The 14664-nt window shown below is 40.4% G+C and overlaps 1 protein-coding gene across 3 annotated transcripts in view; it reads right to left on the reverse strand.

The window, feature by feature from the left end:
* The window catches only part of tasp1 (taspase, threonine aspartase, 1), a 91534-nt gene that overhangs the window by 50367 nt on the left and 26503 nt on the right, over window positions 1-14664 (reverse strand). For all 3 annotated transcript variants that reach the window (XM_067989461.1, XM_067989463.1, XM_067989462.1), the window contains 2 exons: window positions 9732-9811; window positions 6420-6526 (listed from right to left, as the gene is read on the reverse strand). In XM_067989461.1, coding sequence (XP_067845562.1) covers window positions 6420-6526; window positions 9732-9811 — 187 coding nt within the window. The remainder of the gene's footprint in view (window positions 1-6419; window positions 6527-9731; window positions 9812-14664) is intronic.

Below are 14664 nucleotides of genomic sequence, written 5' to 3' on the forward strand. Positions count from 1 at the left end.
TCAGGTCAATGTGCCCAAAAGTATAGGAACATCTACGCAACAAAAAATATATCTTCTGCCTCCAGTCAGTTCGGTAGGAAGCACAGCGTATAGTTTAAATGCTACCAGATGAGGTTTTGAATCAACCAATCACAACTGCACCTAGTGCATTCAGATAGTACTGTAAATAAAGCTTCTTGCACAAATTTCTCCTACTTCTGCAATGTTTACTAAAATGTATAAACGCTATCTTTGCCCAAAATGTATGTGATTCTGTTCCCTATTTCAAGTAAGCTTCATTATCAGAAGTTCAATGTCTAGCAATGGACACCCAGTGGCTAAGGATACTTAGCAGTTACCTCCTGCACCGTTGCTCAATAAAATACATCAGTCACAAGGCGGAGCTAGGTATATTAGGTAATGGTCAGCAGTAAAGCTTAGTTATGTAAAAAAGTCACCCAATTTTCTCCTCCTATGCGAGAATCTCAGTCCAAATGGAGACCACGCTGCTTCTTCAAGAGGCTTGGATTTCTGCATATACGGGCCCAGTAGAGAGCTGATGCCAAAGCAAGCAAATAACAATGCCAGGATAAACCTCAATTCTGAAGATTTTCACTGTTGCATCAAATCCAAATAATCAAATCCCACACTTCACAAGTTTTCCCTCATAAAAGTAGATCGAGACCGATCTGGTTACCAACTATGCGTCCTTCTTGGGCCTGACTGTACAAGGTATTTCCACTTTAGCAATTCTGCATCTTAAATCAGCTCATCAACCTTTTCTTGTATTTCCCTTGACATTTTTGACCAAAATATTACAGTGTAAAGCTATGACTCACAGGAAGTCTTCTGTTACTAGAAAAAAAAATCCCTGCAGTTAGTACAGATGCCATTAACTCTTAAAGCTAAACCCGAAATTCACTCTTCAGGATATATGAAACATGTAGGGTGAAACATGATTACAATACTCTAAGCTCCTTTTTTCTAAAGCAGCCCGCTTGATCAGCATCTCTTCCAATAGCTTAAACATCCACTCCCTCCACCACTAGCATACTGTGGCTGCTGTGTGTACCTACATGATGCACTGCAGCACCTTGTAAGGCTTCTTCGGCAGCATCTCCCAAACCAGTGACCTCCACCACCTAGAAGCACAAAGGCTGTAGGTGCATGGGAACACTGTCACCTCCAAGTTCCCCATGACAGATTGCATGGGGTGGGGGGGTTTGGCCGATTGTGGTGGGTCATCGGATCGCAGGAAGGGAGGCCGATCACAGCAGGTTAGCTTGAGGGCCTGGTGGAGGAACTCTTGCTCCTCCTCTCCCACAAGCAGTGCTACAAAAAGCACTTAGCTTCTGGATCTGGCCGTTTTAATCTCCCTTCAGTTGCCAGGTTTCCCGAGCCCTGGGAAACCCGGCCCACAGCCGTCAAACCTAAAAGACTGCTAAAATCTGAGACACACAGCCTCATTAACTTATTTAAATTACTGACCCGCCTTCTCGAGAGCAGGTTACTCGCCGGCCCCCCAACCCGCCCTGGTTAAACTGGAAGTTAAGAATTTAACCCGCCCGCCCATCCTGAAGGATTAAAATTCCACCCAAGGAGTCTGTTATGAATTAATAATATGACAAATCCTCCATCCAGAATAAACCTGCAATGCTTTCAGAAGAGGAACCAAAACAATTGGGCAGATGGGAGGAAAAGGCTAGATTATGTGACCTTTCATTCATCAGATTATCCTGTGGGGGTTCTGGTCAGATGTCAGAATCATTTGTACCTGTGGGTTCTTGGGGGCTTAAATTTTGTTCGCTCAAAACATTACTGTGATACCCCCGAACCTTAACACAGGTGTACGGTCAGCTGCACGCAATGATATTAGTCTACCTCTTCTTGCTCGGCATTTGGATAAGTCAGCACTAAAGTCTCATAAATCTTTTCCATCAGAAAAACTGATTTTCACTTGTTCCATTAAATCATTGTCTGAAGTTTTGGCTTTCATTTTCCCACAAAGTAACAATTACTTAATGGACATACACTCAGTCCATTTTTGCCAATCCAGACACCAGTTTGTATCCTTTCTTAGGAAGGCTTCAAACCCGTTGTGAACAGACATCAGCAAATTTGGTAGTATAGTCTAGTTCCAGGCCCAGGCGAAGCTACCAAAGGAAATTAAGTCTTACTCTGCACAACAAAATCCACCTCTTAGGCAAAAATATAAAAGGGTCCCTCCCATATGAAGATCAATCGTAAGACAGCAATTTGGTGTCATATACATGCTTTTAGTAAACATTACCTCCTTGACTTGATATTTCAGAATCAAGTACTTTGGTGTGCTCCATGGTGGCCTTATTCCTAGTGTCACTTTTTTGTATAATCCTCTACATAAAATTTGAGATTACATGAATGACTGAACGAAGACTAACTACTGTTAGGTAAAGTCTTAGAAAAGAAAGTTAGCCCGCCTGCCAACATACAAAGCTCCTTCACAGCCTATTCTTTTCTTTTTCTAGCTTGGTTTGGAGCTGCTCTAATCATGTTAGCAGAGATTTCCTGCTGTTCAATGACTGCAACATCCTAGATATGGACATTGGAGAAAATAACATAGATCCCAAAAGTATCATCTTTTACCTTTTCTAGAACACTGTTTTTCCCTTACTTTTTCCACTTTCAAACACACCACACACCCTATGCAGCCAAGAAAGTGGACAGAATTCATTTTTCTCAGAAATCTACTTGTACCATTTTGAAACAGCTGCTGTGTAGCAGCTAACCTTGCCTACCAGTTTTCTTTCCCAGAACTTACTCACAGCAGTGCAGTTCAGATGGGCAACTCCTCAGCGTGGCAAATGATGACAGCAAGCTCATGCCCCACCAGCCCGTGGCACAACATAGAAAGAACTTGGATTTATATAGCACTTCATAACATCCCAAAGCTGTTTCTTCAAAGTGCAGCGACTGTTATGTAGGCAAACATACTTCAACTGCAATATACTGTGCCAAAAAATTTGCAGTGCTATGGGGAAAGAGCAGGGGATTGGGACTAATTAGATAGCTCTTTCAAAGATGGGCTGACTGGCATGATTCTATGAAATGTTTTAAAACTAATTTAAGTTGAAATTGCCTAGGTTCAGAAACAGCATTATTTAGACAAATTTTTAAATGAGTCAAATTTGAGATTTGAACATTTAGTCACCAGTATCTATTGGGAAATTTCGGTGTTATACTTGCCCCTGATTTCATATTAACAAAACAGCAAATCACAATGTAACTGGTAGGGCACTTGTAGGGCTACCTCCAGTGGGTATGGATTATATTATTTACTTATTTTCCAAAAAAAAATCAAAAACACTTAATTCACTCTCTCTGGGAACATAGTGTGAAACTTTTCAATGGAGATGTCCATCCCTGGCTCAATCCCCACTCGAGTAAACCACCCTCCCCCTTGGAGCAGTGACTCACCCATTATCAACACCATGGAAGATCTGCTAGTTTTGTATTTAAAAAAAAGTTTTGAAAATTTCTAAAGCAAGATCATTACCCAGTAGTTCCATACATAAGAAGTCTCACAAAGGAGAGAGAACAAGCTAAGTGTGAATTTCCAGGTGGTTTTAATTAGTCCGACCTTCTCCTGATTCTGGAAGCAGTGACTCGTGTATCAGCACTATCCAGTACCTCAAGTGGTTATACTGCTACATAGGTGAACTTGTATAGCTGAATGCCATTTGTTATCCAACAGCTGAGACAACACAGCCAAGCCTGAGCCAGCAACTGCACACACACATTTGCTAGCAGAGGCCACTGGACAGCAACTAAAAGCAGCAATCCTGGCTGATTTGTCCATTCCCTAACTTGAGGATGCTACAATTCATTTCAGCATTTTTACCACTGCCCTGATATCAATCAACTTTTTACTGAACGGGGGAATTTTCTGAATCGTATGGCTCAGTATCACATCACACTGTGAAATTACCCGCTGACCATCAAGAAAGCCCAAATACTTTTATATAAAAACAAAGGATCTTCAAAACAGTAAAATGTTCAAATCTTGGATTCTCCACTGGTAGTAATATATTCTTCCAATATTTGAGTCTTATTAAGCAGGTGGTACATTTCAAAATTATTTCCAAAATGCAGATCATACAGTTCTTTGCATCAGCCACAAGCGACCCCTTACTTGGCTACAAAGACAACAGTGTTAGATGACCACCAAAGGAACAGTAAGTACACTGAAGTTATATTTGGCACCTACAAGAATCATGTCACAATATGAACTAAACAGAACTGTTAACTCATTAGAGCCAGACAAAAATGAGTTTCATGCTGGTACAATTCTGAAGTATGGTAATGTAAACCGAATTAAGCTACCAATAACCTGCGATATACACAGTATATGTAGTTCAGACATAACTAGAGTTAGGATGGAGTCTGTAATTCCTTATTAAACTTCAAAATGGAAACTGAAGCCTAGCTTTCAGCAAGTTGCAGGCAGGTGCTTTGATCCGTAGTTAGCCAGGGTAAAGAGCTTGGTTTTAGGTCCTAATCAAATTACTGGTCCTTTGAAGGATAATGGGTAGATTCCAAACTATGACAATCAATTGGACTGGAATAGCCACAATTTCTAGCAAATATCAAAGTATGTGAGCTTACAAATGAATGCAATACATCCTAAATGGCTGAATTATCAATGGTGCTTTGTTCTAAGAGATGTTCCAAATATACATTGTTTAAACCATCAACAAATTCTGGTTAACAGCTGACATGCCCATTAGCATGCAATACAAACATCTCCTACCAATGTGTCTTTGAACTTGATAGACTGACAGCTCTTTACAGTTCTTTTGGTCTGGAATATATACTGCAGACTTTTTCCAATATCTTTAGTTCACTTCCATTTCTGGAATTGACATTCAGATTTAGTGGGCTGACAAATAATTCATTCGCATGGCCCATGTATAGCACTGTGGCGAAGTTCTAAAAAAGACTTTCATCCAAAAGCCTGATCATTTTAATGTCTTGTGGAGTGAATCTATTTTTGTTATTTTCAAAGTATTTCTACCATCAGTAACTTTCTGCTTTCAATGTGGCATAACATGGTCAGAGGGTAAACGTTAGTCCTTTGCCACATGATCCTCATCACACATATACAAGGGTGTAGGATTCAGTTCGTAGGAAATGCAGTCAAACTAGGAAAATTCCTCTCTCCCATGAGTACTAGGCAAAAGCATTGGAAGAAAGCCCAAACCATAATATGGTGACCTAGTAGAATTTCACCCCAGTGAAAGTATCAGGCGTAAGTACAGTAGAGATGTTACAGGGATTTCTAAGATAAAATCAGAATATTTATAGCTATGTTTGGTTATACCTTAGAGTTTTTTGTGCATTATACCGTTGCGAGTTTTTCTGCATTGAGATTATAAATGTAATGTTTTAGAAGTATAGTCAGTGGTTCCAAAAGCTACGGGGCCATAAGATGAAGTTGGAGCAATTTTTTTTTGAGCCATCTGATCTGTTGTTTTTGTGGTATTTGCTAGTTCATGTTTGGTAAGCTTGGAAAAAGAACTGAACAATTTGATTTCTTAGTTTTTGTGCTGGTTTATTGTTGCTGATTAATAGCTTCTGCTACAAGTAAAAGGAGCTGATCTTGATTGGTTGAAAAGGTCCAACTGACTAAATGTGAATTCATCGGCATTAACAACTTTAAAGATAGTGGTTATTTCAACCAATCAGAATCACAATTTTTTGCCCCCTGATTTGCTACTTCTTTGCAAGTGTAACTCTACAGATTCATACTAGATGCAACACTTTGAAATAAAGATATAGAAATGAAAAATGCAGGAAAACAAGTTGTGCCCTTTTAGATATATATTATTCATCATCAGTAGTCAGTAATTGTGTGTCAAAATTATCTCATCTAACAAGGAACTTGAGATTAATTGCAACTTGGATAATATCTGCCAAAATAATGTAAGGGAAGGAGGAAACTGTTTACAATACAATTTATGATTTATATCAACAAATATTCTTTTGCACTTTTCCTCGGTCATGCAAAAGCACTGCATCCAAAGTGGGGAGAAAATTTACTGGTGGATCATGGGTTTATGTCCATTGTCCCCCATGTCCCAGAGCTCCCAATCTCAACGACATCACTGTGGGAAATTCTAATCATAGGCTAGGTGCTACATTCAATGAGGGAAGAGGGAAAGCCATCTGGCCCAATTGTGGACCCTTCAAGTAGCTGGTTCAAAACAACATTTCAGAAGTTTGGGAGGAGATCTCCATTCTCTTATCCAACCGTGGTCTATTTTGTCACTTTTGAACTAATGAATTGTAAGGGGACAAAAAAAAAGGATCCACCATACTGTTTACATGGTGTGTTGCAGCATTACTTTCAAAATTAAACTTTTCTTGTTCTTACTCTTAGGGTTAAAAATAAAACCACTAACGTTTTCAGACACTTCTCTTCTCTTCTTTGTCTGAATCATTTCTGTTTCCACCTTCTCTGCAAGCTCCAGCTTTCGTCTATTTTTCCTAAATGCAGATAAGCTGAATTCTAAATAGGATTAAAAAAAACACTATTTGTATTAAACACGTGTGCACTTAATGAAATATGTCAATAACTGTTACTCACAAATGCCAATAATATCCGATAAATGGAAGTGAAGTTTAGTGCTTTGTTGAGAACACAGTCAAAGAAAAGTATAAAATTCTAAATGGGTCTGAAAGGAGTTCACTGAAAAATTTAGCAGCGTTTCCCTCCCACCACATTGTTTGATTAGTAAACTCAGTATGCGATGTGTCACTGAGTCATACCTAGCAGGGTGATCACAAGTTTGATCCTTAGTGCGTGCTTAGATAGACAACCTCAACTAGGACAAGTGTGAGGGAAGGGAAGAAAAAAATCTGACTCTCTTTCACACACACGTGGGGTTCCTGCTCCTGATAACTACCCAGCCAATCCTGCAGTATACATACAATCCTGCAGACATCCAATGAGAAGATAATTTTGATGTTTATGTTTAAGGTTATGTATCTTGATGATGTGTGGGAGATACAATGAAAAACACTGCAGACCACTCCAAACGTCAAACTTTAAGATTGTGGAAATCTAGTGCATTTGCAAGCCTATTGATTTTCAAGGGGAAAGAGAAAAAAAAAAGAAATTGAAAATGCAGAGCCTCAGTTAGTTATAGATCACTTGCGGCTTCACATTAAGCTAGGTTAGCTATGACATAATTCCAGTTGCTGATCGGCATCCAAAAGAGGGAAAAAAAAGAAGCCATTCCATAACTGATTTTTAGAATTGGCAACCTGTTCTACACTGCGCCCGATTTTCTTTTAAAAGTGAATCGGGCGCGGTACAAAACAGGCTGCTGATTCGTTAGTGCCTGTTTTGAGTTACTGCCCAAGTACAATTTCACCTCCTAAAAGGTTTTGGTCCACATGTTTTTTTCAAAATGTAGAAGATATATCAGTGTTCTGTGCAAAAGCCCAAAAATAAAAAAAAAATAATTATTTCAAAACTTAAGATAATCACTAAGCTAAACTTGCAGTTTAAATCCAGAAATAAGGTCCTATCTGACCCTGTAGCAAAGCAGGGCCATTGTCCTCACTTCCATTTGGCATCGCATTGAATTCAGTGCTGTGTCAAACATAGCTTACCAAGTGCTCAACGAGTTTAGCGGACCCCAAGCATTTTTTCAAACCTACCTGATTTAAATATATAGAGAGAACACAAAACCTACCCTTCACATTTAAATTTAAACTACTGGGAACGGGCAGAGGAATGGAATCAATGTGCAGAGTTCCGTCAAAGTGCTAGCACAAGCACAATGTTTCCAATCGCCTCCTTCTGTGCTGCAAAATTCTACAATTCTGTTCTAATGTATTGTGTAGTTGTTAAAGTCTCTCCAAAATACTCATGCATGTATAGTTTGTTTACAAATAGTTATAAATTTTACAAGCATAGATATGATGAGATACAGTCAGTGCAATGGTTATGTTACTGGACTACCAATCCAGAGGTCCAGTTCAAATTCCACCTGGGAGGTTTCAGAATTTGAATTCAGTTTCAAAATCTGGAAATAAAAAGCTGGTATGAGAAAAGTGAACATGAAAACTATCAGACTGTCGTTAAAACCCAACTGGTTCGTTAATGTCCTTTAGGGAGGGAAATCTGCCGTCCTTAACTGCTTTAGATAATTCCAGTCCCACAACATGGGTGACTCTTAACTGCCCTCTGAAATGGCCTGGCAAGCCATTCACTTCAAGAAGGCAGTTTCCACCACTTTCTCAGGGTAACTAGGGATGGACAATAAATGCCGGCCTTGCCCGTGACGTCCACATCCCAAGAATGAAAAGAAAATTATAAACACTACTGGATTGATAGGTTCAGTGACCAACAAAACAAAATCAGAGCTCATTAGTTTTGGGAGGATAATGTGAGAAGATTCTGATTTTCTCGTACTGTAGAGCACAGCTCTTCCAAGCTAGTTTCTTCATCATACCATCAGCAACAACGGACAACGTAAAAGAGAAGACTTGGCTAGGCAACGTAGTGGACTCCAGACAGAGTAAGGGAAGTGAGATCTAAGTGAGGGAAAAAGTAAGAAACAGAGTGAAGGGGGTTGGGGTAACAGAGCACGAGAGTGCTTGCGAGAATGCAAGCACGCATGCAGAGAGAGAGAGTGAGAGTGAGAGAGTGAGTATGCAAGAAAGAGGAGGTGGGGGGGGGGGGGGAGGAAGAGGGGAGGAAGTGGGAGGGGAAGGCAAAGAGGGAGCCTTTTTTTTGCTGACTACCAATATCCTCAGCTAAAAGTAAAAGGCTGAGGGCAGAGTCTGAAAAGAATCACAGAAAATGCTGGAAAAGCTCAGCAAGTGAGGCAGTATCTGCGGAGAAAGAAACAGGGTTAACATTTCAGGTCGAACACCTTTCGTCAGTTCTGGCAAAAGGTCTTTGACCTGAAACGTTAACCCTGTTTCTTTCACCGCAAATGCTGCCTGACTTGCTGAGCTTCTCCACATTTTCTGTTTTTATTGCAGATTTCCAGCATCTGCAGTATTTTGCTTCTGAAAAGAATCAGATAGTTTTGTTCAAATTTAAATGAAATCAGGAACACAAAGGGGAGTGGAATTCTGGAATTCTCTCCCCCAAAAGGCTGTAGATGCTGGGTCAATTGAAATTTTCAAGGTTAAGAGCAACAGATTTTTGTTGGGTAAGGCCATCAAGGGATATGGATCAAAGGTGGGCAAATGGAGCTGAGGAATAGATCAGCCATGATTTAATTGAATAGCGGAATAGGCTGAAGGGGCTGAATGGCCTACCCCTGTTCCTATGAGGCACTGTGTAGGCCAGGCATCATTTTGCCACCTTATATAGACATGAAACAATTAAGACTGACATTACAACACTATTCCAGGTGTTGCAGACCACTCAAACACCCATCTGCAATAAAAAAAGGATAAAATGTAAAAAGTTCTCAAAGTTCAGCTTCAATGTCCCATGTCTCCAAGCCAAAGATGACATGGTCAGAAGTTAGGAAGCAGGCTACCTGTAGGGCCCTTGAAGTTAAACACATTTTTTCAAATAAATATTTTGGAAAGCTTTCCAGTAACTGTAGCATACAAAAATTGGACAGGACAGTACAGTAAATATAAATGAAAGTTTCTTTTTCTTGAATATGAAGAATTTTGCATTTCCAAAAAATAATTCCAGCAGTCTTCAAAATGATAGAAAAGGAAAGCTGAAAACTCCTTACTTGTTGCCATTATGTCAGGAGGACATGGTACAATTCCATGATCCACTGCCCATTTGTAAGCCCCTTCTCCAACTAAAAAACTAAGAAAAAGGAAAAAATAATTGATAGCTTCAATAAAAACAGCAACATTAAGAAGTATAAAATACATGCACAATATACTGTTAACAGAGGCGATAGTGATGGGAGATGGTAACGCATTTCCCCTTTGCACATGTACAATCAACTTACACTTATATAGCGCCATTAACATACAAGGCATCTCAAGGTACTTTAGAAAGGAACAATAAGGGGAACAAATGTCAAGCCATGGGAGAGGCGATCAAGGGTAGGTCAGAAAGGTGGGTCTCAAGAAGGTTTTTTAAAAAGATCTTAGTATAGAGACAGGAGGACTTAGGGACGGAGTTCCAGAGAGCTCTGCCACCAATGGCAGTGCAAAGGGAAGGGGGAATACACAGGAGGCCGGAGATAGAGGACTGAAGGTTGTGGGAGGAGATATATGGCTGGAGGTGGTTGCAGAGATAGGGAGGTGCAAGATTTGAAAACACAGACAAGGATTTTAAATTGGGTGAAGTGGAGGACAGGTATCCAGCAAAGGACAACAAGGACAGGGATGGTGGGTGAATAGGACTTAATCCAGGACACAATGCAAGCGACTGCATTTTAAACAAGTTGGGGCTCGTGGAAAATGGAAGGCCAGTGAGGGGAGCATTGGGATAATTTAGTCAGGACATGGCGAAAGCACAGATAAGGGTTTAGGCAGCGCATAAACTGAGGCGGGGCGGAGATAGTTGGTGTTGCAGAGGTGGAAGTAAACAGGGTTGGCGATGGAGAGGATTTGGTTTGAGTACCAGGCCAACAGCAGGAAAGTGGTTGTGGGGTCAAGGTAAGTGGTGGAGAGTTGCGAGTCATCAGCACACATATGGAAACTGACTTCATGCCTACGGATGCACGGATCCTTGGGAGCGTCTGGACAGAGCGACAGTGCAGAGGCGGAAGGAGAAATCATTGCAGGAGTAGTGCTGGCTTCATCCTGGATAAGAATGGAACCACACTGGTTTCCTATTACAACAATGACTACACTGCAAAAAAGTATGCCCTTCTTCCCAGCAAATCAATCACCACCTCCCACCACAGTTGAGCCAAATCTGGCGACTGATAGAGATAGCTAGGTCAATTGTGTACCGGGTATGCTCAAGTTTGTGCTCCTTTGACTTGAAGATGGGGGAACCACTGTGGTGGGAGGTGGTGATTGATTTGCTGGGAAGAAGGGCATCAAAACTGGATTCAAGTGCAAGTTTGAGTCTACAGCAGCAGAGATATTGTGACGGATGGAGGGCCAGAGGAGAGGAAGTTGGGAGTTGAGGTTTATGCAGGAGCTAAGGGAAGAGTTTTTGCTGGAGAAAAGTGGTGAGGGTTATGGGATTATGAGAGGGTAGGGAAATGAGGAAATGGTCAGAGATGATATTAAAAGGTGGGTCCTTGCCCTTCTAATTCATGCTGGGATGTTTATCAAGCTATTTCAATATACTTGCTGCTCTGGGCTACTCATCAGAATTAATTTAATTATTTTACCTGCTACTGATATTAGGCTAATGGGTCTGCAGTCGTCTGTGTCGTAGGAAAAGGCCATTCAGCCCCTCGAGCCTTTTCCACCATTCCATTAGATTATGGCTGATCTGTAGCTCAAATCCATTTACCAACCTACGTGCCATATCCCTTAATACCCTTACCTAACAACAAAAATCTATCAATCTGTTTTGAAATTTTCAATTGACCTAGCCTCAACAGCTTTTTGAGGGAAGAGTTTCAGATTTCCACTACCCTTTGTGTGAAGAAGTGCTTCCTGACATCATCCCTTACAGCCTAGCTATACAGACTACCCAACCAGAAGAAATAGTTTCTCTCTACCTACCCTATCAAATCCTTCAGTCATCGTAAACACCTTATTTATATCACCCCTTAATCTTCTATACACAAGGGAATACAAGCCTAGTCTACGCAATCTGTCCTCAAAATTTAACCCTTTTAGCCCTGGTATCATTGTGGTGAACCTGTGTCATATGTGTCCCCTTTTTAAAAGTAGGTACTGTGTTTGGGAAGGAATGATGTGTTTCAGAGCAAACCTTTGAAGGACAAACCCCTCCTAATAGCATCATCCTCTTCAGGAGAAAGATAAGTCTACGGTGAAATCAGTAAACTATCCGCTGATCTGGGATAAGACAGTTGAATCAAAAGTGCAAAAATGGATCAGATACCAAGACTGCTTTGGCTTCTCCTGCTGATAAGATTAAGGCTGGCACTTCTAGGTCAGTTCCACTTAGGCCAACGACATAGCCAGTAAGAGTGGTAACTTGACAAGCTGTTAAAAAAAAAATTCTCAATGGCTGGAGGCCAATGGATTGAAGGAACGCCAAGAAATTGAGAGGAAAGCACTCAATTCCTTGTGCATGGAGAGTTCTGATGTTGATGTCAGAATATCAGAACACCTTCCACCTATTAGGTCCAGCATCAACTTAGGTTTGCAAATAAAGCTCAGCATATGACTTGCAGTGATGGCTTGAGCACCAGAGACTTAGCCTCTCTGTCACTTCTAGTCAAGTGAACTTTACAGCAACAATCCAGCTACAGAGCTCAAAGGCAGAACAGATTTGTGGCCAATGTTGGAGGAAGTTTTGTGAATCGTGAGCAACCTTGACATGTTCTCTCCAGGCAAGTGAGTTGGTGCTTCCTCCTTGAACTGCTTCTGGAAGTGTTTTCTGCCTACACTTGATTTCCCCATCTTACCTGGAGGTGTACCTCTGGACAGAACCAGAAATGTAGATCTCTCCTCAGCTAGAGAAATCCTTGTAGCCAGAAACTTCCAGCAAATAAGTCAGTCAACATCAAGCCTCTCACTTTTGAGAAGCAATGCCATGATGGAAGACAGGCAAATGTTGTGTCAGTCATACAAAAACCTCCATGATTTTTGAAGAACATTTTAATACCCAGAGCTAGTGTCAACCAGAGACGGAGGAGTCATTAACCAGAAATGAGCCAAACTAGGTACACAGTGTGAATTAAATATCTACCACAGCGCAATCCACACTCTTCCCTTAAAAATACCAATTTGTTCACCCTTACCGCTGTTGTTTTATGTTTGTGATTTGCATCCAAGTTATTTTATAGATCTATAAATAACTGTATATTGCTCCAGAGAGATTTCATTACATATTTTTAAACTATATTTTCTGTAAGCAGTTGGCTTGTAACTGAACATAAAAATGGCCTGTTTCTGAAGATTATATTGTTCTTTTGGGGTTCATTGTAATTTAGATGGCAGTCTCTTAAAATGGGTGTTTTACCCAATTAATGCAAATTATATAGCTTAAATATTTTCAGACTCAGTCAAGACAATGTACTAAATGTGTAATGTTTCAACATGGACATATCAGCTACCATTCAGCATTCCAACTTCCACCAATCAGCTACTAATTTGCTCTCTTGCTTAAAATCTGCTCTATGAAAATGAAATCCAACTACCATGTTTATTCATCAGCAGCTACACTTACAACGAAAACATAAAATATTTGCCTGCAATGCTGTTTTATGCAACAGATCACATCAAAAGCAGCTTAAATAAGATGTAGTCATTTATGAGTGTTATATAATACAAGAGCAGCCTCATGCAAGCAAAAATTGCCCCATTAACAAACTGGGCCTTATGGATCAGCTCAGAGCATGCAGAATAAAAGGTAACATTTGCATTATAATGAGACATACAATTTTGAATAGGAAGAACTCAGTGGTATAGTGGGTTGGAATGACAGTCAGTTGACTAGGCTGAATATCCTTTTCTTGTCTCTGCATTCTTATGCTTTTATCAAAATCCTTTTCATCTGTGATACCAAGGTTTGAATCCAGCCCTGATAAAAGTCCTTTTCGTCTACCAGCTGTAGTAACCTTAGATGAAATGCACTTCAGCAGGGGCAGGGAAATTGAGCTCAAAACGCACTGGTTACGTTACACTTCAAGATTCCACCAAAATTAACTTGCACAATCACAAACGTAAAATCCTCCATGAACCACCGCAATTGGGCATCGTAATAGAACGTAATTGGTTTTTTTCCATTAAAAAGTATTCCTTGATGTATTTAAGGGTGGTATCCTGTGCAGTTTTATTAATACAGCTGAAAATGGGATGATCAACAAAAATAAGCATTTTTAGTATGGGTGTCCAGTCCTCCACTTGTGGGCAACCTGATTTAAAACCACTGAAAATGGCTTAAAAAACTATACTGAACCATTTAATAGTTTCATTGGAGTACACCAGTCAGCTTCTTGGTAAATGAAATATTTTTTGATATGTAAAAACTTTTAAAACTGCCCAGCAGTGCCTGTGCGCCCAAGAAAATGAGGGCAATTTGAAGAGCCTTCCCGAACTAGTGCAATCTCGACCTGGGGGCGTGGCCAGTTTGTGGACGGGGCCTGATTTGGGCGAATTGAATCTTGAACCAACATAAAAGATCTTGGAAAACACGAGTGCAAATGGTTTTGAACGTAACTCACCTACGTTTTAAATTCCCCGATCTTTTGCACTGGTTCAGCCAATTCCGCCCAGATTGTGCTGGAATCTGGGCGCAAAACTTTTGTAAACACTCCCCTGCAGCAATCTTAGTCTTACAGTATGTGGATCCACACAATTCAACACAAATTCTCACTCATAGCAGGGAACACGCATGGGAAACTGAAAAATTCTTCCTAGTGCAGCATTAAGATTGGGGATAAAGAAACACTTATTGGGAAAGAAGGAAAAAAAGAGGTGATTCAGCCCTTCAGTTCAGAGGAAGGACCCATACCCAAAACATCTCGTCTGTTCTCACCACAGATGCTGCCTGACGTGCTGAGCATTTCCAGCGCTTTCTGGTTTTATTTCAGATTTCCAACATCTGCAGTA

This window comes from Heptranchias perlo, chromosome 8, assembly GCF_035084215.1.
Source record: "Heptranchias perlo isolate sHepPer1 chromosome 8, sHepPer1.hap1, whole genome shotgun sequence".
NCBI lineage: Eukaryota > Metazoa > Chordata > Chondrichthyes > Hexanchiformes > Hexanchidae > Heptranchias > Heptranchias perlo.